At 45.2% G+C, this 23810-nt stretch overlaps 3 protein-coding genes across 3 annotated transcripts in view; 1 reads left to right on the top strand and 2 right to left on the bottom strand.

Annotated features, from left to right (window-relative positions):
• The first annotated feature begins 528 nt into the window (after nucleotides 1–528).
• Nucleotides 529–23810, top strand: part of prdm6 (PR domain containing 6) — a 40926-nt gene continuing 17644 nt past the window's right edge. The window contains exons 1-5 of the mRNA XM_062562304.1: nucleotides 529–987; nucleotides 1153–1316; nucleotides 7290–7438; nucleotides 8079–8237; nucleotides 14132–14259. Coding sequence (XP_062418288.1) covers nucleotides 584–987; nucleotides 1153–1316; nucleotides 7290–7438; nucleotides 8079–8237; nucleotides 14132–14259 — 1004 coding nt within the window. The 5' untranslated portion in view covers nucleotides 529–583. The remainder of the gene's footprint in view (nucleotides 988–1152; nucleotides 1317–7289; nucleotides 7439–8078; nucleotides 8238–14131; nucleotides 14260–23810) is intronic.
• Nucleotides 14867–17516, bottom strand: LOC119225648 (GTPase IMAP family member 8-like). Its single transcript, XM_037483664.2, has one exon. The coding sequence runs from the start codon at nucleotides 17356–17358 to the stop codon at nucleotides 14959–14961; it is 2400 nt and encodes a 799-aa protein (XP_037339561.2). The 5' UTR covers nucleotides 17359–17516; the 3' UTR covers nucleotides 14867–14958.
• Nucleotides 19257–22343, bottom strand: LOC119225649 (uncharacterized). Its single transcript, XM_062562640.1, has 2 exons — nucleotides 20738–22343; nucleotides 19257–20302 (listed from the first exon to the last, which is right to left on the bottom strand). Exons 1-2 carry the CDS (start codon nucleotides 22334–22336, stop codon nucleotides 19952–19954), a joined length of 1950 nt encoding a protein of 649 aa, XP_062418624.1. The 5' UTR covers nucleotides 22337–22343; the 3' UTR covers nucleotides 19257–19951.

Genomic DNA, 23810 nt, shown 5'->3' with positions numbered 1-23810 from the left:
TTGTGTGTCTTTTTAAAATTCAGAACATTTCCACAGCTTTTAAAGAGCAACGTGGATCATTTTATTCACTTTTCCAAGTGAACTCGCCTGTACCCAAACGGTCTGAATGTTCAATTCAAACAGAAACTCAGCAGAGTTCATGTTCAGCTTTTAGCAGAATAACTCTGGTAATCTGTGAATTTACAGTTAATGGATTATTCTCTTATTTGTAATTATCAACACAGGTCAATTTAAAATGTTCTTTTCAAGCTTTAAGCTTTAAATTCAAGGTGACGACGTGATGAAAATCAGACCAAACGCTTTAAATGTAAATCAAATAAAGACGAAGAAAAATGTTTAATCAGGAAAACCTTTAAATGAGAGGATTTTATTTTGTGTTGATTAAATGTGCTTAAACTGAATATTACTGTTTTATCTTTGACTTTGAAGAAGGCTGAATGTTGCCTCTTTATCAAAGAGACGCAGAGTTTAGGATCTGATGGATCCACTCGATTCTGTTGATTGACAGCTGAGGTCGGCTTTGTGATGCGTGTGACACCGTTGTTTTGGGGTTTAACGTTCATGACCCTGACCTCTGACGCTGATGATTGACACCCCCCCCCCTCTCCCCCCAGCAGCCATGCTGAAGCCGGGCGAGCCCAGCGGCTCGGCCTTCCTGAAGGTGGACCCGTCCTACCTGCAGCACTGGCAGCAGCTCTTCCCTCAGGCGCAGCTGAAGGCTCCTCTGGCGCCTCCTCCACCTCCACCCGACCGCCTCTCCATCCCCATGGACGGCCTGCGCCCGTCCCGCCTGCACAGCCACCTCCTGGCCTCCGCGCACTGCACCTCCTCTTCCTCCACCTCTTCGGCTTCGTCCTCCTCAGCTGCGGCAGCTCTCACCCCGTCTTCCTCCTCCATCTCCATCTCCACCTCGGCAGGGATCTCGCAGCTGCCCGTCCCCCAGCAGATCGCCCTCTTTGGGCAGGCGCTGGCCCCCATGTGCGCGGGGCCTGGAGGAGGAGGAGGAGGAGGAGGAGGAGGGCCAGGAGGAGATCTTATGGTGATCGCTCCCCCGGACATCCAGCAGGGTCTCCACCCAGCAGCGGGGCTTCTCCTGCAGGCCAAAGAGCAGAGCTGCGGGGGAGGCGGGGTGGTGTCGTCTAGCGTGAAGAGCGCAGGAGGAGGAGGAGGAGGAGGAGGAGGAGGAGGAGGAGGAGACGATGGTGGGAAACCGACCAGGTTCAAGCTGACGTCTGAGGAGCTGGACTACTACCTGTACGGACAGCAGAGGATGGAGATCATCCCCCTTAGCAACCAGACGGGAGAGCTCAACAACCGTACGTGCACCCGCACACACACGCACACACACACACACGCACACGCACGCACACACACGCACGCACACACGCACGCACACACGGGTCACTGGAGGTCGTGACTCGTCACCATCGTTGGTTTAAAATCGGTCTTTCAGTGCTTCCTTTAAAGTTATATTAATCTATTATGATGAAGTATATGAGTTTATTTATTTAATATTGAAGTAATAACTCATATTTTAGTTTGGCTTCCTAAAGTCACTAAAGATACACTGTGAAACGTTGTTTTAGTTCTGCTGCATATTTCCGTATCTGAGGAAAACGTTGCTTGTTACGCTTTATTAAAATGAAATAATTTGTATAATATTCTTGCAGAAGAGAGCTGTTAATTAATCATTTCTTCATATATTATTCCTGCATTTCTAAATATTCCCATAAAACTTCCTATCACATTAATGCTAATTTAATTATATCTCTACATTATTGATCGGATTAAGGCCTTAAGTGCAGCTAAATATTCACTTAAAATTAAAAAGTTCAGATTTAAAAATCCGTTTTTGCCACCAGTTTTAAAAATGTATATAATTGACGTTAATGTGAGATATGTTTCATCATTAAAATGAGGCTGAAGTCCCTGAAGGAGAGAGGAAGAGGAGGAGGGTCAGAGGTCAAAGGTCAGCCGCCCTTCCGGGCTTCAAACCGTCAGCAGCGGGCTCTGTTCAGCTCCGTTAGATATTAATAAAAGCTCTTCAACTCCCATCATCATCGATGCGTTTTGGTTCCGTTGTAAATCTCTTCAGGTTTTATCAAATTATAAAAGGTTTTGAACCGACTTTTTTGTTTGTGAAATGTTTTTATCATTTGTATTTTTCACTAATAAATAAAACATGACCTCATCTGACTCCTTTGATGAGGCCGTGCGGCCCGGTCCCCGGTATGTGATGACGTCATCGTCCGCCGCGTGTTAGTTTGGACAGTTTTAATCGTTTTTTTACTTTTCTGTTCGTGATAATGTTTATTTTATTGTATTTTTAAATACATATTTATTGATATTTATTATGTTAATAACGTAAAAATAAAGCAACACAAACTGCATATTTAACGTTCTGTATTTCTTTATTTATTATGTGCGCGTGCACGGCTTAACGGTCATTTTACGGTATTCATTTGAAACTCCTTCTTACGTCATACTTTAGTACATTACAATACTTCTGCAACGTTTTATTTTTCACGGGCCTCTTCTAACATTAGTAATGAATGTACTATTCTGCTGTGTGTTAGACAATTATTATTATTTAAGATTATTATTATTATCAAAGCTATATTTATATGATCGTATAAATACAGCTTTGAGTCCTTTATTCTCTCAGTAATATTATGACGTTCAGCTGGTTTGTGTTGCTCAGCGTCTCTCTAAATAACGCGTCCCACCTTTAACAGCCTCTATTACAACAATAAATCATCGTATTGATTCATAGTTTTCCTTTCAAACATAAGTCGTATTTCTACAGTTTTTGACTCCTTTAAACCTTTAAATAAAATGTTTATGTGAGAGAATCTTTTGTTTGGGATGAACGCGGCGACAATGAAGGGACTGTTTTAGGTTCCAGGCTGCGATCCTAAACACGGACATAATAGAGCGTGTGCGTGTGTGTGTCTGTGTGCGTGAGTGTGCGTGAGTGTGCGTGAGTGTATTCCGCGGTGATAAAACGGACCATCAGCAGTAATCTGCGTCGATACGCGCCGGCAGGGCCGATGAGGGATGGAGGGACAAGCAGGAATTAATTGCCGTATATAGTTTTGTGTTTGAGGGAGAGAGAGGGGGGGGGGGGGGGGGGGGGGGGTCGATCCTCCGGCCACCGGCCCGCCATTTATCATCCCAACACGGCTGTGTTGAGGTCTCTCGAGTGTGCGGGCGTGCGAGTTAGTGTAGATAAAGCAGTCACGCGCACCCCCACCCCCCCACACACACACGCGCACACACACACACACACACACACACACACACACACACACACACACACACACACACGCTCCCTCAGGTGTCACCTTCCCGACCTCAGTTATTAATTACTTCAATAATGATAATAAGATCAACAATAATAATAATCCTAATTATTATAATTTTCATAATAATGATTAAAAAAATAAGAATCATATAAAAATGATAATAATAAATACTAGTTATAATTACTATTTTTTAAAATAATAATAAGTGTAAATAATATTATTTCTGTTACGTCCTACTGAAGAGTTTCATGAACGTACTGAAGGATTCTAGAACACGATCCTTCACTCAGTGTTGACCCTCGTTTATTCATGAGACAATAATGAATTGTTCTGAAAGCCTTTAGAGGTACATGTGATTTTGGATTATACAAATAAAACGTAAAAACTATAATCTGGAGCATGATGTTGGGAGATTATATTAAACAACTCAATTAAACAATACAAGGTCAAAAGTAAAGACTTTCAAACTCATGTTGGAACATTAAAGAGAACTGAAGGGCCCAAAGAGACACACAACATCTACAAAGAGACACACAACATCTACAAAGAGACACACAACATCTACAAAGAGACACACAACTTCTACAAAGAGACACACAACATCTACAAAGAGACACACAACATCTACAAAGAGACACACAACTTCTACAAAGAGACACACAACATCTACAAAGAGGCACACAACATCTACAAAGAGACACACAACTTCTACAAAGAGACACACAACATCTACAAAGAGGCACACAACATCTACAAAGAGACACACAACTTCTACAAAGAGACACACAACTTCTACAAAGAGAAACACAACATCTACAAAGAGGCACACAACATCTACAAAGAGACACACAACTTCTACAAAGAGGCACACAACATCTACAAAGAGACACACAACTTCTACAAAGAGACACACAACATCTGCAAGAGGAGACAAAAAAACCAACTGCTAACAGACACAAAACCTCTACAAAAAATCAAGGGGGTTCAACTGCTGCTGAGTCAAATTGGATTTACAATTTGGTACAACTCATAATTTTGTGTTTAATTTACTTTGGATTTCTCTGTGTAAGTTCACATGACTACGTGTTTATTCAACATAGCAACACATTATCATGCATTCTGTTCACTAGATTTAACTAATTATTTCAACCCTTATTTGAGTTAGCGGCAAACATTTTAGCCACAACACAAGTAGTCCATAAACTGACCATAGCCCCTGTTATCAACGTTGAAAACATCATTATTGATAGGGTTAGGGTTAGGATTATATATATATAGATATATATATATATATGTATATCTATATATATATATATTTATATATATACATCTATCTATATATATTCTTTCCCTTTATTTGTATAATCCAAAATGTATACTAATGTTCAACAACCGTGAGTGTGTGTACTGTTATCAGGATTTACGCGGCTCAATTGTCAAAAGCTAACGTAAAGTTAGCTAACGTTACTTTAACACTGTACTATTTGCCATATTGGAACAACTGCATTAAACTGACCTCTAGTGTCATGCCTTTACGGAAAATATTGACATGACATTTTCGGTGGTTAGTTTTCCATTGGTTAGATGATATTTACAATTTACAACTACAATGCCACATTATTACACAACTACTACACAATAAGAGGCATGTTGTAATGGCAGCGTGATCCAGCGGCTCCTCCTGGTGCTCCAGGCTAACATCTGACACCAGGAGCCTCTGGACCCTGAGCCAGGAGCTGAAGAGCCTCGGAGGCTCCGTGGGGGGGTTTGAACTGGTTTTGGGTGAAGAGGAGCGAGTCCTCGTTGTGTGGTCCGACCTCGCCTGGACTCACAGCTGCTCACAGACAAACACAGCGGGCAACCTTCTCGGTCCTCGCGTCAAGAGTTTATGCTAACGAGGCTAATTAAGGCAGCAGGGGGGGGTTTGGATCCAGTTTTTACGGGGCGACCCGCCCCCAAAAGAGCGAGAACCAAACAGCCGGAGACGCCCTGGAGGCCGAGGGGGGCTGTCTAAACACTGGCGATGGATGTCAGGAATACTGCGCTTGAGTGATGGCCGGCGAGGAGAGAAACGCCAAAACAAGTTCACAGCCGGTTCATCAGTCCGAGGGAGAGGAAGAGGATGAAGGGTTACAGGAGGAGAAGCAGGAGCCATGCAGTAGATGTTGGACCATTAAAGACAATATTTACACTTTAACAAGGGCATTATGCATTATGATCTTAAATCACAGAGGAGTTCCTTTAGAGTAGATGTTGTAGTTCTCCTCCACCTCCTCCTCTTCCTCCTGCTCCTCCTGAACTGTCTGATGAAGTTGTGGAGATAATCGATGGCAGCGGACTCGGTTCTGTTGTCCGGTCTCCACGCAGAGGAAGACTTTAATTCCTGTCTGAGAGGCGCGCAGAGGTTGAAGATTTGTTTGCTCCAGTTGTTAAACACATTTTTGATCTTCTAACTACAGAACTCAAACTTCTACATTAACGTCACTTGGTTATTCGGTTGGAGGGGACGTCGTAGTGTGTCCATGTAGGTTATTGAGATTTGAATACAACAAGTGGGAATCTTCCCAAAAGGTCAAACAAAGACAGGACTTTAACCCTCTTTAGTGAAACCAAACGGGATCCTGAGACCATGAGAGCTCTCAGGCAGCGGTTGGGTGTCTCGCTCAGGGACACTAGGACACGGGACATGGAGCCGCCGGGGCTCAAACCCGATGTTTCATGTTGTTACGTTTTGTTTTTGCACTTCATCGGTAATCTTTGTCGTTTCTTTTCTTGCCTGCAAAACAATTTACTTACTTTCATTTATTTTTATCGGTCTTTAGACGTTGGAAGCAGGACGGCGTTAGCCTAGCTTAGCATAATGACAGGAAGCCGGAAGAAATGGCGAGCGAGGCTCAGTGTTGAACGGGACAACTACCAATACAACTAAAGCTGATTAATACATAGTATCTTGCACACATCAGTTTGAGGTTAAAGTTTCCCCAAAATGTCAAACCCCTCCTTTAAAAACATCTTTTAATTTGTACACAAAGTGAAGGATTTCCTCCTTTAGGAATTCTCTTTTCTTCCCAGTAAAATGTTCATTTCTTGACTCAGCCGCGGGTTTAATGGATACCAGAGAACCGTTGAACAGAACGTTCCCATTACAGACGACTGCCCTCCGACTGGTTTGAGCGCTTTCCAGATAAAGCGCAGCGCTGTCAGAATGTTTCCCATTCAGTCGAGCGTGACCTCGCGTTACATTCGCTGCTTTTGTAAACGTCGCTAATACGGTTTAATTTAACTCCATCAATCTCTAGGTGAAAGACGCCGTCGCTCGCTCAAACCGCGGCTCTTGCCTTTTGGGAAAAGCAGAAAGAACAACAGCGTTGGCTTCCTGTTCCTCGGCTTTGTGGGAGTTTTGCGTTCAGATAATAATCCCTAATTATGTCGCTGCAGTCAATTTACGTCCATTACTGTCAGACCGCATCTCTGAGTAAATGTTGACGCTCACTAATTCCCAGCAATACGCTGCCCACCACGTTTGGCCTGCAGCAACCTCTTAGTTTCAAACTCACATCCAGATTTCTGCTTCTTGCCTTTTTCCCGTTTCCGGTTTGTAGTGAAGGTCATTTTATACGACTAAAGAATAAACTGGTACTTAACTGAATGAAATCAGTTCAAGTCTCTATTTTTACTAAAAGCTTATTTGAAAAAACAGTTTTAGTCTGTTAATTGGAGCTACAACGCTTCAATAAAATACAAATATCATAGTAAATAATGCAATAAATAGAAAGAGATGAAAAAATGGTGGCCTGAAATAATATTTAAAAAATCACAGTATTCAAAAATATAATTTAGAGGGATTAAATGCTTTACTGCGGTTGTACAGACAGCATTTTCCTTTAGGATATCAGTACTGGGTCTGTAATACATTTAGCTATAAAGGTGCTAGATGCTACGTGGGTTGATATGAATCCTAATAACGGGGAATCGACCCTGCAGGTTGCGACATGTGTGCGGACAACAGGAACGGCGAGTGTCCGATGCACGGCCCTCTGCACTCGCTGCGGCGCCTCGTGGGAACCAGCAGCGCGCCGACGCCCGTCACGCTGCCGGACGTCCCTGATTGGCTCAGAGATCTGCCCAGAGAGGTAACGCTTCCTGTCCGTCTGCAATGGTTCCAGGACGTTTGAATCGAGGGTCCATCGCGCAGCTCAAAGCCAGTTTACATCAGAAAGATGTAGGACCAAATTATCCCCTTTGCTGTTTGATATTTCCTTTCATGTTATAATTGTTGCTTTCACGTTTTATGGAAAAACAAAATGACATAATTTTATTATATAAATATATAAGCACACTCAATATTCATGAATATATTTAATAGTTGTAGGAGAATGAGCAAATTGTATAATTATAAATATGTTTTTTACAACTCAATACTGGCCTAAAAACTTTGTGTAAAATTACTTTCAGCTTTTTTTTAATTACAGTTTGTTTTTATTACTATATTCTGGCTCTGTGGCACTCTGTGATCTTTTGAGTGAAAAGTGTACCACAAATAAATTGTATTATTGTCCTTGATATTATAAATCAAAAATACACATACAGAAAAGTAGATGTCTTAAGAGGACAACTATTTTCCATTTTAAATGTTCCATTTTAATTGTTTGTGTATGAATAGACTATGAATACAATTAAATATTATACACAGAGTCAAACCTGTGTATCTGTGTACCTGTGTGTGTGTGTGTGTGTACCTGTGTGTGTCTCTGTGTGGTGTGTTTTCTGCAGGTGTGTCTCTGCACCAGCACGGTCCCTGGACTGGGTTACGGGATCTGTGCGTCCCAGAGGATCCCCCAGGGAACCTGGATCGGCCCGTTTCAGGGATCCTCTCTGCTGCTGGACAAACTGCACGCTGGAGCCGTCAGAAACAGCAGACACCTGTGGGAGGTAAGGCGTGGAGTGAGGCATTGTGGGGGCTGTAGTTTTACTGTCAATGCAGGATGTTTTCAAAATGCTGTGTTCATTATGAGTGAAGGATGCCAGGAAACAGAGAGATGGAGTGAAGGATGCTGGGAAACAGAGAGGTGGAGTGAAGGATGCTGGGAAACAGAGAGATGGAGTGAAGGATGCTGGGAAAGAGAGAGGTGGAGTAAAGGATGCTGGGAGACAGAGAGATGGAGTGAAGGATGCTGGGAAACAGAGAGATGGAGTGAAGGATGCTGGGAGACAGAGAGGTGGAGTGAAGGATGCTGGGAGACAGAGAGGTGGAGTGAAGGATGCTGGGAGACAGAGAGGTGGAGTGAAGGATGCTGGGAGACAGAGAGGTGGAGTGAAGGATGCTGGGAGACAGAGAGGTGGAGTGAAGGATGCTGGGAGACAGAGAGGTGGAGTGAAGGATGCTGGGAAAGAGAGAGGTGGAGTAAAGGATGCTGGGAGACAGAGAGATGGAGTGAAGGATGCTGGGAGACAGAGAGGTGGAGTGAAGGATGCTGGGAGACAGAGAGGTGGAGTGAAGGATGCTGGGAGACAGAGAGGTGGAGTGAAGGATGCTGGGAGACAGAGAGGTGGAGTGAAGGATGCTGGGAGACAGAGAGGTGGAGTGAAGGATGCTGGGAGACAGAGAGGTGGAGTGAAGGATGCTGGGAGACAGAGAGGTGGAGTGAAGGATGCTGGGAGACAGAGAGGTGGAGTGAAGGATGCTGGGAGATGGATGAGTCCCTCGAGGCCGAGCTGTAAAGGTCGGTCAGACGTCGGTTGACCGGTCATCCGTCTCCCTGCTGTTGACCACAGCAGGACAACAGGAGGGGGAGGGGGGTGGGTGGGGTGAGAGAGGCGGTATCCCCAGGTCAGAGGTCTTTGGGGGCGGGGCATGAAAGACAACATAGGCCAAGTCCAGCAGCGAGTAGCTTGTCATGAAGGGATTTGTGTTTGAAACCGAGTGTACTGATGTTACACATCTGTAATGTCGGGCGTTTCATGTTAAACTTTACAATATTTTTAACAGAAAACATTGTCTGGAGATGAAGAACTTTTTTGCCCAAATTAATTGAATCAAATAATGAAAACATTTTTAAGCAATTTTTTTCTTCCTCAGATAAGAAAAAATAAATTTGAGTTTGAAGTTTGACTCTTTCATAAACAAAACAAAAGTGCCGGTTGTACAAATACTTCTCATGAGGCTGAAAATATAAATATTGAAAAGGCCTCACATTACAGTTTAGAACAGAACCGATCCGTAAGCAGTGATACTTTTCTTTGTTTTTATATTAACGGAAATAGTTCCTTACTGCAATAGAAATACAGTCTTCACAAGTAACATCTTCTTACGTCATTTTTTTCAACTATGAGGAACGGCCCCCGATTCCAAAAGGCCTTAAACACCGGGAGGAGGATCTTGAACTCACCGCTCTGACCTCGTCGTCTCTTCAGTCTGAGGACAAATATTTGCTTCCCATCCCGTCTCGTCCCCCCCCCCCCCCCCCCCATCGACTTTGTGTTTTCACTGGCTTGTGGTCTCGTCCAGTCGAGGCTCCGTAATATTTTCCCGACTGATCTCATTATTTAATGTTTGTCCAACTCTCTGTGTTCTGTTTCTCTTCATCGGTGTGATAATAACTATCCGGTATTTTTAAATGTCGACACTTTGGTTTCCAGGCGGTTGACTTTTTATCGACGACGGGACTTTCAAATAAAAGCGGTGACATAATGCGTCAGTTCGGTGGTGTGCGTTCATCTGGAGGGTCACTGGAGGTCATACAAAGATGTCAATGGGTTCTACAGCGACCAACCAGTCTTTGGTGAGAGGTCAGAGGTCAACATGTGAGTCTCACCGGCCTTCTTTGTTAACTTAGCTTTCATGATGATGTCATTCCGCGGCTCGCAGAAGGACGATCCCGGAAGTGTGACCCGGAACATAAAGGTCACGATGCCCATAAGCCACGGCTCGGTTAGGTTGAACCCCCCTTGTGGGGGTCGGGTTGAACCCAGTTCACTCGTCTGCTCTGTGTGACATCACCCTGTAGCCACGGTAACCGCGGCCGGACCTGCGTGTTAGGATAACACAGTGTGTGTGTGTGTGCGTGGTAGTGGGTGTGTTTTCTACACACACAAGGAGCTGAACTTCTTGCTAGAGCTTTGAAACCGCCTCTGGTCTTGTTGGCTCAGTAAAATGTTCAAAAGTGTGTTTAGTAAATGTTTGTTATTTCCTCTCTTTGGGGAACTGTCTTCCAGTATTCTGCAATGTTTGTTAAATTTACACCTTCTTCATCCGCCGGATCCCAAAGTCATGAGCAGAGATAGTAAGAAACACTCCATGGAGTTCAGTCCTTTGGGTGGTGGTTGGTCAGTCCTTTGGGTGATGGTTGGTCAGTCCTTTGGGTGGTGCTTGCTCATCCTCTGGGTGGTGGTTGGTCAGTCCTTTGGGTGGTGGTTGGTTAGTCCTTTGGGTGGTGGTTGGTTAGTCCTTTGGGTGATGGTTGGTCATCCTTTGGGTGGTGGTTGGTTAGTCCTTTGGGTGGTGGTTGGTAAGTCCTTTAGGTGGTGGTTGGTAAGTCCTTTGGGTGGTGGTTGATCAGTCCTTTGGGTGATGGTTGGTCAGTCCTTTGGGTGGTGCTTGCTCATCCTCTGGGTGGTGGTTGGTCAGTCCTTTGGGTGGTGGTTGGTTAGTCCTTTGGGTGGTGGTTGGTTAGTCCTTTGGGTGATGGTTGGTCATCCTTTGGGTGGTGGTTGGTTAGTCCTTTGGGTGGTGGTTGGTAAGTCCTTTAGGTGGTGGTTGGTAAGTCCTTTGGGTGGTGGTTGCTCATCCTTTGGGTGAAACATTTTGCATTTCTCTGAATGAGTCATTCCATTAGATTTATGGCCCCATACGAGTGGAGGTCTAGGTTGTTGTGCAGGTGGAGGTGGTTGTGCAGGTGGAGGTTGATGAAGGGAACTAGAAGTTTGGAACTTTCTGGAAGTTAAACAGCGTTCAGTCGTCGTGTGGTTTTGGTTGGAGCTTAGTGTCTTGTGAGCTGTGAGCGCATTCTGTGGTTAGCGGTACAGAGGAGGCATGTGGGCAGTGAGGAGGAGGAGAAGGAGGTGGAGGAGGAATGGATGGATGAGATAAAAGGAGATAAAGTTGTAATTTACGATCTTTATTTTGATTTAAAACAAACAAAAAATTACTAAATTCCCAAAGAGAGAGAATAACCGTTATTTTAAAAAGTAAGTTATTGCTTCTTTTTGATCAAATAGCAAAAGATAGAATCTCTACCTTTTTATAGCTTAATACTGAGTAGCAACATTCTCCTCTTCTGTCTTTAAAGTCTTCTTTTCATCAGGTGTTCACTCTAATTGGTCCCCATGCAGGAGGAGGAGACACACCAAGATCAGGAAAGAAGGGAGAGGTGAAGGAGAAGCGAGGGAGGAGGATAAAGAGGAGGAGGAGGAGGAGGCAGATGAAGAGAGCAGATAACGGTAGAATTAGCAGACTTTCATTGATTAGCTGTAGAATAGAAGCGTTGCAGCATTGATCGGCTCTCAGGAAACAGTTTTACACGATTTGGACTGAAAAAGAACAAGAAGAGACAACGGTGGGAATGACTACTTCTGTGTAGTGACCAGCAGAGGGCGACTCCTCTGCTCCCATAGACGTCTATGAGGAAATGACTCTACTTCTATGTAGTGACCAGCAGGGGGCGACTCCTCTGCTCCCATAGACGTCTATGAGGAAATGACTCTACTTCTGTGTAGTGACCAGCAGGGGGCGACTCCTCTGCTCCCATAGACGTCAATGAGGAAATGACTCTACTTCTGTGTAGTGACCAGCAGGGGGCGACTCCTCTGCTCCCATAGACGTCTATGAAGAAATGACTCTACTTCTGTGTAGTGACCAGCAGGGGGCGACTCCTCTGCTCCCATAGACGTCTATGAGGAAATGACTCTACTTCTGTGTAGTGACCAGCAGGGGGCGACTCCTCTTCTCCCATAGACGTCTATGAGGAAATTACTCTACTTCTCTCTGGATTTATCCCCTCAGTAAACATTGTAAACACAAGTTTATGGTCTTAGTCAGTTTATGAAATCAGATCAGCTGACGATGTCAACAGCTTCATTTAGAGCAGAGACTTTCTGTTATAATACTTTTTCACCTCTTTTGGTTGAGAATCTGTGGTTGAAGAACTGCTGTGTGTGCGTCTGTGTGTGTGTGTGTGGGGGGGGGGGGTTGGGGGTGTGTGTGCATGTGTGTGTGTCTCACTGAGAGAAAGCCTCGTAACACCTTGGGACTCGATAACTCACGGCTACATTGGTGACTTCGCGTCACGCACACATCGTCCTCGATGGCGGGGCGTCCATTTACATGCCAGCAGTGCTTTTACCTGATAACTAATTCACATTCCTGTCTGCATACACACACACACACACACACACACACACACACACACACACACACACACACACACACACACACACACACACAGTATCTCTGCAGCGTCCAGACAAGGAAAAGATTTACTCTCTGTAATGAGGTCAGGGGGTCAAAACACTGTCAGTAAATTTCAGGCACACTTTCTGTCACACACACACTCACACACACACACACACAGCTGATGGCTGAAGTTGTGCAGATGTCTCACCGACAGCTGTCACTCACTGGGTTTTGGTGTTTGGTGCAAAAGTTCAAAACTTTTAAAATATTTGATTTACTTCTTTTAATGAAAGAAAAACTTTGTTTCAGTATTTGTGATTTTTTTAGATATTCTACTTAAAGTTACAACTTTTCATTGTGGGTCTCTACGGAGGAGCTCATATAGAGGATCAGGACTACACTGAGCCTGGTTCACATAGAGGATCAGGACTACACTGAGCCTGGTACACATAGAGGATCAGGACTACACTGAGCCTGGATCACATGAAGGATCAGGTCTACACTGAGCCTGGATCACATGAAGGATCAGGTCTACACTGAGCCTGGTTCACATGGAGGATCAGGTCTACACTGAGCTAGCGGTTCCAGTCTAAGCTAACGAGCTTCAGTCTACAGCTTCTTATCAACCACAAAAACATTCGATTTCTTTCATCTAAATTTGTCTCTCTTGCCAGAACGAATAAAGGGCCAGCTGTGTGTGTGTGAGTGTGTGTGTGTGAGTGTGTGTGTGTGTGTGTCTGTGTGTGTGTGTGTGTGACAGTGACGGAGCAGTAAGTGAAGCACTGACAGCAGAGATCAATGACTAAAAGAGAGAGCTGTAATCCACACTCTGAGAATCACACATACGGCAGAGAGAGTGTCTGTGTGTGTGTCTGTGTGTGTGTGTGTGTGTGTGTGTGTGTCTGTGTGTGTGTGTGTGTGTCTGTGTGTGTCCTTCTGGTCCTTGTAGATGTAAAGACTCTGACATCAACCACTTTATGTTCACTCACATCTAAACGAGCCATTTAATTCTACTTCCTGTTTTGAGGAGACACCTTGCTGTGAAGTATAGTGAGTTTAACACCCAGTTTGTATAAAGTTAACACCCAGTTTGTTTAAGGGGGGGGGGGGTTGTTTTAGAAACCTTTCAAGTGCAGGGGAGTTATTTCTGTGTGTGTCACGGATGCTGTGATGTATGTGTAGACACATTCAGCTGCTGGACTCAACGCTCTGATCGGCTGTTTATTCCAGCTCCACCACGGTGGAGTAAATCTCCTCCTCGTCACATGAGGGCCTGCAGGGGGGCGTGTAGAGGGGAGTCAGCTGTGACTTCTTCTGCACATGTTGCAGCCATTCATCAGTGTATTTATCATACTGCAGATGAACGACTACACCGTTCATATAAACAATGAAAGCCTAGATCTGCGCTGTCTTCATGTCGGTCCTTGTGTTGCAGATCTACGACGCGGAGGGCTCTCTGCAGCACTTCATAGACGGCAACGACCCCGCCAAGTCCAGCTGGATGAGGTACATCCGCTGCGCCCGCCACTGCGGGGAGCAGAACATGATGGTGGTGCAGTACAGGTGAGGGGGGGGGGGCGCAGTAACCGCGGTAACGAGACGCAGGGTGCAAAACCCTGTTGGAGAGCCGCTCAGCGCTTCCATAGAGTTTCTTCTGTTCATTCCATGTTGTGTGTCACAGTTCTTTGTGTCTTTTCTTGTCACAAAAGGAGCTTTTTCTGCACAGAACATTATTTTTCAGGCGGTTTGGTTAATTTTAGCATACAGCGAGATAATATCACGTCAAACACATCAAAGACATGGGATTCATTATTTTATTAACATAAGCTCTCTTAAAAGAGTTATTACATAACAAGCTCATGTTTTTCTTTCACTGTGTTCCAATTATTACATTCTAAGTTTAAACAACCTCAACACACTTGTTACACAATAATGAGCAAACCAACGTTTGCAGAGATCTCCCTCCTTGAACTGGAGGACATCCGCGTGTCCTTACAGTCCGCCAATGACGTGTTGTATCAGTGGTCGTATTTACGGATTTATTTCCACAAAAACTTGGAAAATTGGAAACGTGAGACTCCTGAAAGGATGTAGTCAGCAGACCAATCACAGCCTTGCGGGCTGCGTGAGGCTCGCGTAGCTTTTGACGCAAGTCTCGAAAAATTGCATTTAAAGCTGAGCTGTGGCTGATGTCAGCTGATCTCAGAAGGCTCTTCGCTCTAACGGCTAAATGTGAACGCACATCTCGTCGTTCCGCTGTGCTCACAAAATGGGACAGTCCTTCTTCCTGGACTTCTGCACGGTCACTCGTATCCACTCCTGTTTCTCCTCCTCGTGCCTCGTCTTCAGATCTCCGATTTCCTCGTCCGACGGGTCGAGCGTCATCGTCCGCTTGCTGGTCTCTTCTTCTTGTTCTCTGACCAGCCGCTCGTAGTCCTTCTCGTAGGCCTTGTGTTTGCACAGCTGCTGTATCAGCAGCTCGTTGTGCTTCTTGGTCCTCTCCTTCAGGTGCTCGATGTCCTTGTCGTATTTCTCCGTCAGTGCCTCAAAGTTGTCGGCGTAGCTCCGCCTGAACTCGTTGAATTCTTCGGCGGACCTTCTGGCCTCTTCTTTGTGTTTCCTCTCAATCGTTAGCAGATCTTTCATCAGGGTTTTCTGTAATTTATCTAACTCTTCCTCTTCTTTTTGCCTTCTGATGAGATCTCCCTCTTTTTTCTTCTCATACTCGTTTTTTTCTTTTATGTATTCTTCTTTGAGTTTTTCCAGCTGCTTCTTCTCCTCCAGTCGTTTCTGTTGGTCTTCTCGGTTTCGCCTCTCCCACTTTTCCATCCGTTGCTTCTCCCAGATCTCATGGCCTTGCCTCATCTCCGTCTCCTCCGTCGGCGTTTTATTAGCCCCTCTGAGACTTTGTCTCCACTGCATTTGTTGAATTTCCTCCTGCATCTTTGTCTTCCTCTCGTCGGCTTGTCTCTCCTCTTCCTCCCTGTCCACCTTCTCTTGTTCCTTCTTGAGGTTTTCCTCCTTTTTCTTGACAAGTTCAGTTTTCAAGTCTGTCTCTTTTTTAGCCTTTATTATCTGTTCCTCCAATTCTTTCTGCTTGGCCCCGATTTCTTGTCTGTGTTTATTCTCAAAGTCCATCATCTCTCTCTGCAGGTCCCCTTCCTTTCTTCTCAGGATTACCTTCATTTCTTTCTGTATCGCTGCCTCTGCTTCTTGGAACATCTCAGAGGTGTAGTAGCCGCCACCATTCTTCTCCACCATGGGGTCCACCTTGCTCAGCAGCTCTCTGGTTGGAGCGACGTTGTGATGCTTGTTGTTGAACACCTGGAACCTGCCCCCGCAGTTGGCTATGAGTTTTCCCACGTAGCCGTCTGCGTCTTCCCGCATGTAGCTCTCAAACGATTTCCCTCGAAGGTCGTCCCCTCTGGTGAATATGACGATGATGTAGTCCTCAGAATTCTTGCCGAAGAACTCCTTGATGAGTTTCACGGTGTCTTTCTCCTCCTGCGTTAGGCGTCCGATCTGCAGCACCAGCAGGAAGACGTGCGGCCCAGGAGCCAACATGCTGACGCACTTCAGCAACTCCCGTTTGACTTCTTCGTTGGTCAGAGTCGTGTCGTACAAGCCGGGGGTGTCGACCACTATGACGGGCCGCCCGTCGATCTCCCCCGTCTCTTTGTGGCAGAACTTCGTCACTGACTTCGAGCTGGCTTTAGATCTAAAACAGGCTCTTCCCAAAATGGTGTTGGCGCTGGCGCTCTTTCCGGAACCCGTCTTCCCGATCAGCACCATCCTGAGACACTCCCTGTCGCGGTGTTCAAAAAACGCCACCTTCAGCGCCAGATTTGGCTCTGTGACGCTACCCACCTGGGGCCTGGCCATCATGTCCTTTGTGAAACATCTGGATGTGCCAGCTGTCATCTTCTCCACCATACGCAAGACCTGAAGGAGCTGCTGCGGGTCCATGAGGTCCCAGACGAAGTACCGATCTTCACACATCCGGCAGAGGTCCTGGATGTCTACATTGTCCTTCAGACATCTGACATCTGCTGAAGCTTTAGGATCGGACCCGACGGTGAACAGAATCATGGTGAAGTCATTCACTCTAGACGTGAATGTGTCCCGGATGGTTTCTAACTCTTTCTTGTCTTCATCTGTGGGATATGCCATCGGTAGGACATGGATGAAGACGTGGACGCCCTCAGGACCACAGAGGGAGACACACCTCAGTGATTCCTTCATCGCGGCCTCCTGAGGTTTTCCATACAAGGCAGGCAGCTCCACCACAGAGACCCGACGTCCACACACCTCTCCCTGATGTTTAACACTCTCTGACGACTCAGCAGAACTGAACTTCCTGTGCCCCAGAAGGGCTTCAGCCGCCGAGGTCTTCCCAACTCTGAATCTCCCACACAGCACCAGGTTCAGAGGAGACTTGGACGTCACGGGTACTGTTGTGGGACCAGCCTCTTCGGAGCAGTTCAGATGTCTTCCGTTGTTGTCACTCACCACTTTCTCAATCTTTTTAATCAGTTCTTCATAATCTTGACCGGCGAGACCCTTCATGTCAAAGTCAACGCTGTGCTGCCTTCGTCCGCAGTCTCGGAGGACCTCTTCCACCGAGGGGTTGTGCACCTCTCCGTCTTTCGCCTGGATAACCATCGAGTATCTAAAGGCATCCTGGCCAAAAGAGTTTAGAATGAGCTTGAACCTCCGCGCGTCCGCTTCATTTAAAATCGGACGACCTGGCCACCAGCAGCAGGACGTTGGGTCCAGGAGGACAAAGGGCCACGCACCTCCTCATTGCGTGACGCACCTTCTCTTCGGGCAGACCGAAGAAGTCCGAGGTCTTCACCACACGTAACTTGGTGCCCCTCCATTCCCCGTCGGTGGCGGTGCATTGCTGCCACGCTTTCCCTCGCGGAGCGTCTCTCTCCCCCGTGAGGAAGTCGCTCAGACTAGTCTTCTCATCCGCTGTCTTTCCGAACACCACGATCCTCAGTTCAGATGCTGCAGAAACATCAAAAGCTGACGCGGTTTAAAATGACAAAAAGTACACATATACATGAATTTTCATCATTTCTCTTGTTTGGTTCTTACATTTGCTCTCACAGATGCTCACAATTAATGGGATAACAGTTAATAATGTGAATCTGACGGTGAGTTACAACTGTAGAAATACATTGATATTTATTAACGTTAAGTTGTTTAAAAATGTCAAAATTGTATTATTTACGGACGATATTTCTCAGTTTGCTTTTGTACACATTCTCAGTTATTAGAATAGCAGATTTTTTAGTTTTAAACTTTAAACATCAGGAGTCACCTCAGGGTTCTGAGATTATTATTATCGTGGTGCACATAAAGCTGCACGACTCAATCCTTTACTTCCTGTGTCATCACTGACGAGAGCCGAGGGACTTTCCACCTCTCCATTGGCCCCTGGCCATCTTATTAACTTCTTATAATCTGCAGCGCTGACGTCGTTTACCTGCAAACACACGGTGCCTTTCGAAGGCTAACGCTGCCATTCAGTCACTTCGGCTCCGAGTCGCGTGGAGAGAACTGGGGGGTTTGGATCTGCAAGGTGAGGAGCTCACAATGTGGTCAACACAATAACTCGAGTCTCTCCTGAAGGAAGAGGTTTGAAGCCTCCCATAGAAACAGTTCAAGTGACTTTCAGCTTGTCTTCGTCTTCTTTCCTCGTTCCCTCTCCACACGGTGAACGTTCTGCTCTCACCTCAGGTGGTTGCAGTCGCTCTTTTACTCTATTTTGTTTCCCAAAGTCTCTCTGACTTTGTTTCTTGTCCATCCATTTACTGTAACATACATCATACTACCCCCCCCTGAGAAGTGAGAAAAGCTGGCTTACTGAACTAATCCATTAAAAGATTAGTTTATTTCTGTATTCTAGTCATACTATATTTCTATACACTGTGAACACTAGTTTCATTCATTATTTTACTCACCAGCAGGATTTTTTGCAGCGGGATGTTCATCCGAATCAAAGCTCCATACTGAAATCAACTTGACATGACAGACTAAAACAAATGAATGTCCCAGTAGAACCTGAAGGGCGGAGCTAAGGATGACAAACACCATCTGAGCGTGAGCAGCCACATCAATCTTTGCTGCTTAGATACCTTTCAACTCCCAGTGCTTCTTTCAATTGTTCATTCAGTGATTTTTAACACTTTGTCACACGTTACTTATTTATCTAACGTGTTTATGTGAAGCTGTATGAAAGACGCCCGATGAATAAAGTTGAGTTAAGCTTTCTAATAAACGCTAACCTGTCACGACTGGAACGTTCAGGAATGCCGTTGGTGCAGATGTGAGGTCACTGCAGGATAAACAAACACTTTAATTACCATCAACAATCCAGAGGCAGATGAGCTGCAAACGTGTGGAGAGCAACGATGAGGTTTCTCCTGTGTGTTCGGAGACTAAAAATGTCCCTTTATGCACAAACACTTCTATCCAAAGACCCATCAATAATTACACCTTTTCTCATTGTGACCAGAGATAACAACAATAAAAACACAAATCTGTCTTCACGGATGTATGTTTATTATAAAAGTATTATATGTACAGTTCATTAACAACGTTAAGACGTCCAGAGACAGGAAGACAAAGCAAAGCGCTGCGTGCAGTCAACAAACCGGTCGAACTGGTCACCAGCAGGAAGCTCGCGCCGCGCAATGCAAAAGGCCGAAGCGTCACGTCAAACATCTAATCATAGCACATGAGCTGTTGTACATAAAAAATAAATGTTCATTATGTTGAAAATCAGTAGATATGAACACACACGTTTTTTAACAATGTTTCAAGCCTGCTGGATTTAAGGCTCCCAACAACGTCAAAGTAGAACCAGCGTATGGGTTTTCATATGTACATTCATACGTTTATTTAATAATAAAGTTATCCTATTGAGAACAGGAGACTATACTTCACTAAATACTCATTAATGGCATCACAACTCTCCTAAAACATGGTGACCAATTAAGCATTAAAACATTTTAAGTTCAACAATGAAACAATGAAGAAAAATCCCTACTTCAATACATCCTTAAATTAATTGCCTTAATCGTCAGAAAACATCGTGTTTGTCTACTCTTGCTGTTACATGAACATTGATGAACTTAAAGGTAATGATTTTATATTTTATGAGCTGTGTGTTCGCTGCACGTCGTGTGATTGCTCTTTCGTGGTGAACTGGAGGTCAAGGTGAAATGTCATGTCAAAGCAGCTGTCCTCATAGGATAGAACACGCTTTGTCCTGCTTGTTCTTGTCCATGTGTGCTTCTATCCTGTTGTTTATTTCAGCCTCCTGTTTCTTCTCTAGATCATTTATTTGTTTGATCAGATGATCCTGGTCTTGCAAAAACAGTTGCAACTTCAGATCCTTCATCTCCTTGTTGTGTCTTTGCTTCATCTTCTCTGCGTCTCTCTGGTCGGCCTTTCTCCTTCTGATCAGTTGCATTATTGTCTCTTTGGCCGCTGAGCTGTCCATGCTGTATCTGTTTGCGAGTTTACTGTCTGCTTCGACTGTCTGGACGAGATCTTCCTCTTCACTCCGGAGTTTCTTCTCATGGAGTTCTTGTAACTCTTTGTGTTGTCTTTCCTCATATTCTCTTCTGATTAGATCTTCTTCTGTCCTTCTCTGCTTTTGAATTTGTTGTTCTTCTTGATTTCTTTTCTCCCACCACTCTTTTCTTTCCCGCTCCCAAGCCTCTCGTTCTTCTCTCATTTCGTCCCTCGCCTGGAGCAGCAACTTCCATTCAGCAAATGCATTTCTTCCTGATACGTCGTGCATTTCTTTCTCCAGAGTTTTATGGTTTTCTTCCCACTTTTTTTAATGTGATTCTTCTTGCTTTTTCTTGGTCGTTTCCTCGCTCCTCTTCAGTGTCCCTCTCTCCCTCTCTAGATGATCCAAGTTTTTCAGGTGTACCTCCAGTTGTTTGGCTCTTGCTTTTTCTCGTTTAAGGAGTAGAGTTAGCTTCCTTGTTTCTTCTTGATGTTTCCTCTCCAGGTCACTCACCAGCTTCTGCATCTCCTTCAGTCTGCCTTCTTCTGCTCCTTGGAAAATGTCAGAGGTGAAGTATCCACCTCCATTCTTTCTGACTATCGACTCCACCTTGGTCATCAGCTGGCTGACTTGAGAGCGATTTTCTTTTTCGTTGTTATTCAAGACGTGGTATCGTCCTCCACATTCAGTCATCAACTTTTTCAATGAGTCGTCACCGTCTTCTTCAATATAGTTCTCAATGGTTTGGTCTTCAAGGTCGTCCCCTCTGGTGAACACAACAACGATGAAGTCTTCAGACTTCTTGCCGAAGAACTCCTTGATGAGTTTCACAGTGTCTTTCTCCTCCTGTGTGAAGCGTCCGATCTGCAGCACCAGTAAGAAGACGTGCGGTCCGGGAGCTGACATGCCGACGCACTCCACCAGCTCCTTTCTGACTTCTTCGTTGGTCAGAGTCGTGTCAAACAAGCCGGGGGTATCGACCACGGTGACGAAACGTCCATCGACCTCCCTGGTTACTTTCTGGCAACGCTTGGTCACCGACATTTGAGAAACTGTAGATCGAAAGCTGTCTTTGCCCAAAATGGTGTTCCCGGTGGCGCTCTTCCCACAACCAGTCTTTCCTATCAGCACCATCCTGAGACACTTTCTACCTGCCCGAGACCTCGGAGACTCGCTTCTAGAATTCACCCTCTGTGAATCGAACTGGTGCTCCACCCTCGGAGTGCCTCCACTCGCCTCCAACCTCGGGAACTCAGTTCTTGGCTCAACCTTGAGAGACTCTGTCCTGGACACCCTCCTGGGATATTTTAGTCTTAGAGACAATGTATTCAAAAGATTCCTCTGAATTCCTGGATGCGCTTGGCTTTCCACATTTGATGTCTGTCTTCTAACCGTCTTTGGAGGATGAGGAAACATTTCTTTGGTAAAGCCTCCGCATTCGATTCGCATGTTTTCTACTGCAAGTAAAACTTGAGAGACCTGCTGCTTGTCCTTGATGTTGCAGACAAGATGTTTTCCATCATAAGTCTTGAGGAGCAATGACTCTACCTTTACAACATCGGGATTGTCCTCCACAGAGAAAACCATGATGAAGTCATTGACTCTGGAGCCGAAAGTCCTCTGGATGGTCTCCAATTCCTTGTCTTCCTCACTTTGGGGGCCCGTAGGTAGGACCAGGATGAAGGCGTGGACACCCTCAGGATCACAGAGGGAGACACACCTGAGTGATTCCTCCATCACTGCCTCCTGAGGTCTTCCATACAAGGCAGGCAGCTCCACCACAGAGACCCTACGTCCACACACCTCTCCCTGATGTTTCACGCTCTCTGATGAACCAAACTGTATTTGTCCCAGAAGGGCTTTGGCTACTGAAGTCTTCCAGGTTGCATGTCTCCCACACAACACCAGGTTAAGAGGTGGTTTGGCACATACAGGCGTAACAATGGTACCGGCCTCCTGAGCAAAGGTGAGATATCGTGGCCCGTTTTCATCCACTATGGTCTCAATTTTCTCCAGCAATTCCTGGCGATCGCAGAGAGTGAAATCGATCATTGCATGCTGCCTCCGCCCAAAGTCTTCGAAGATCCGATCAACCGAGGAGTTGAAAATCATCTTGCGTTCTGTTGCGATGACCATCGTGTAATTAAAAGCGTCTCGTCCGAAGAAGTTCACGATGACCTCGATCCTCTGCCGGTCCTGCTCGGTAAAATCGGAGGGCTTCACTAGCAGCAGCAGGGCGTTGGGTCCGGGGGGGCATCGGGCGACACACCTCATCATCTTGTGTCTCACTTTGTTGAGCGGCGCGCTGAAGACATCTGGCGGTTTCACCACCGTGACTTTCGTCTTCCTCCACTTGCTTGCTGGATGAGACAAATCTCTTTTTCCGATGATGACGTCGATCAGTTTTGTGTTTTCGTCCTGGTTTTTTCCAATGAGGGCAATCCTGAGTTCATGAGCTGTAAAACAATGATGAGACATTTTAACGATCCTCGACGGTTTGTATCACGTGAAATCTATTTTTAATCAGAGAGAGCGACAGCGTCACTGCGTAAGAGGTCGATGGGAAACAAATTAAATGCTTTCATATATTTTTTTGAGTTGTCTCAAGCAAAAAGTCGCATTGAAGTCGGTATCGTTATAGAAAACATAAATGCATGAAAGCAGCATCGTGTTCCATTGCTGCGTCTGGATAATGAACCCGAGCCGGGAAGGAAAACACATTTGGTTCCTTCTATCATGGTATCGTGCCGGAAGACACATGACTGCTTGTACTTAACTTTACTACTATCTCTTTTCTCCTTAATTGTTGTTGTTGTTGTTGTTGTGGGAAACAGGAACACTATCCCTTCACTTTGATTCCAGTACAAGGAGCTCATGTTTAACGTGCCAGCTTTACTGTTAAGACTCTTGGCCGAGGTTAGCGTCACTTCATTTAAATCCCTCCTTTGGGAAACACTGCTCAGCCAGTCAATGCTGTTGGCCCCTTTTCAAGCATTTCCATACAACTAATCTTCAACAGACACAACAGAACAACGTATAAATAACGAAAAAACAAAATCATGGCTCATTTTGTGTTATTAACTTACCAGCTGCTGGTTTCGCCATTTTGAGCTACTCATCGTCGCCTTTGAAGGTTTGAAGTGGATTCCTGTCGGTTTGAGGGAAACAGGGTTGTGCTTAAGTAACTTAACGCACCCTACTGTACCAGAAACAGTGTTGTGGTTAATCTGAAAAGTACACCAACCTATCCACACTACTCCCTACCTAGTTGTTAAAAATATGTCAAACATGTGGCTCGGTGTTGGATAACTTGTTTGTTGAGCATTAATGAGTAATAGCCACACTCTGCACTGGGTGGATCTGACTCCATGCAGAAAACGTATCATTAGAAACCCAAAGCTCATCCCGGGACACTGGGCTGTTAGATCTAATCACAGCGAGAACCAATGGATCATGTATGGAAAGGTTTTGATGCATGGGAATGATCATCAGATGGTTGAATCTCAGGCTGAATCAAACCCGGAGGTTTCTCAGGTTTCTAAATAATGATTTGAAGTGACTCGGTAATCTTGCAACACATAATAAT

This window comes from Pungitius pungitius, chromosome 5, assembly GCF_949316345.1.
Source record: "Pungitius pungitius chromosome 5, fPunPun2.1, whole genome shotgun sequence".
In the NCBI taxonomy this organism is placed as follows: Eukaryota; Metazoa; Chordata; class Actinopteri; order Perciformes; family Gasterosteidae; genus Pungitius; species Pungitius pungitius.
The sequence above is the reverse complement of the archived record's forward strand: the minus strand, read 5'-3'. Positions and strand labels throughout refer to the sequence as shown.

Bases quoted from the DNA above. Each gene is read 5' to 3' on its own strand.
- LOC119225648 (XM_037483664.2), bottom strand. From the start codon at position 17,358: ATGGTTATCCAGGCGAAAGACGGAGAGGTGCACAACCCCTCGGTGGAA.
- LOC119225649 (XM_062562640.1), bottom strand. From the start codon at position 22,336: ATGATTTTCAACTCCTCGGTTGATCGGATCTTCGAAGACTTTGGGCGG. The intron at 20,303-20,737 runs GTGAGTGACCTG...CAACACAAAGAG, and splicing joins TGAAGGAGATGCAGAAGCTG to TTACAAGAACTCCATGAGAA.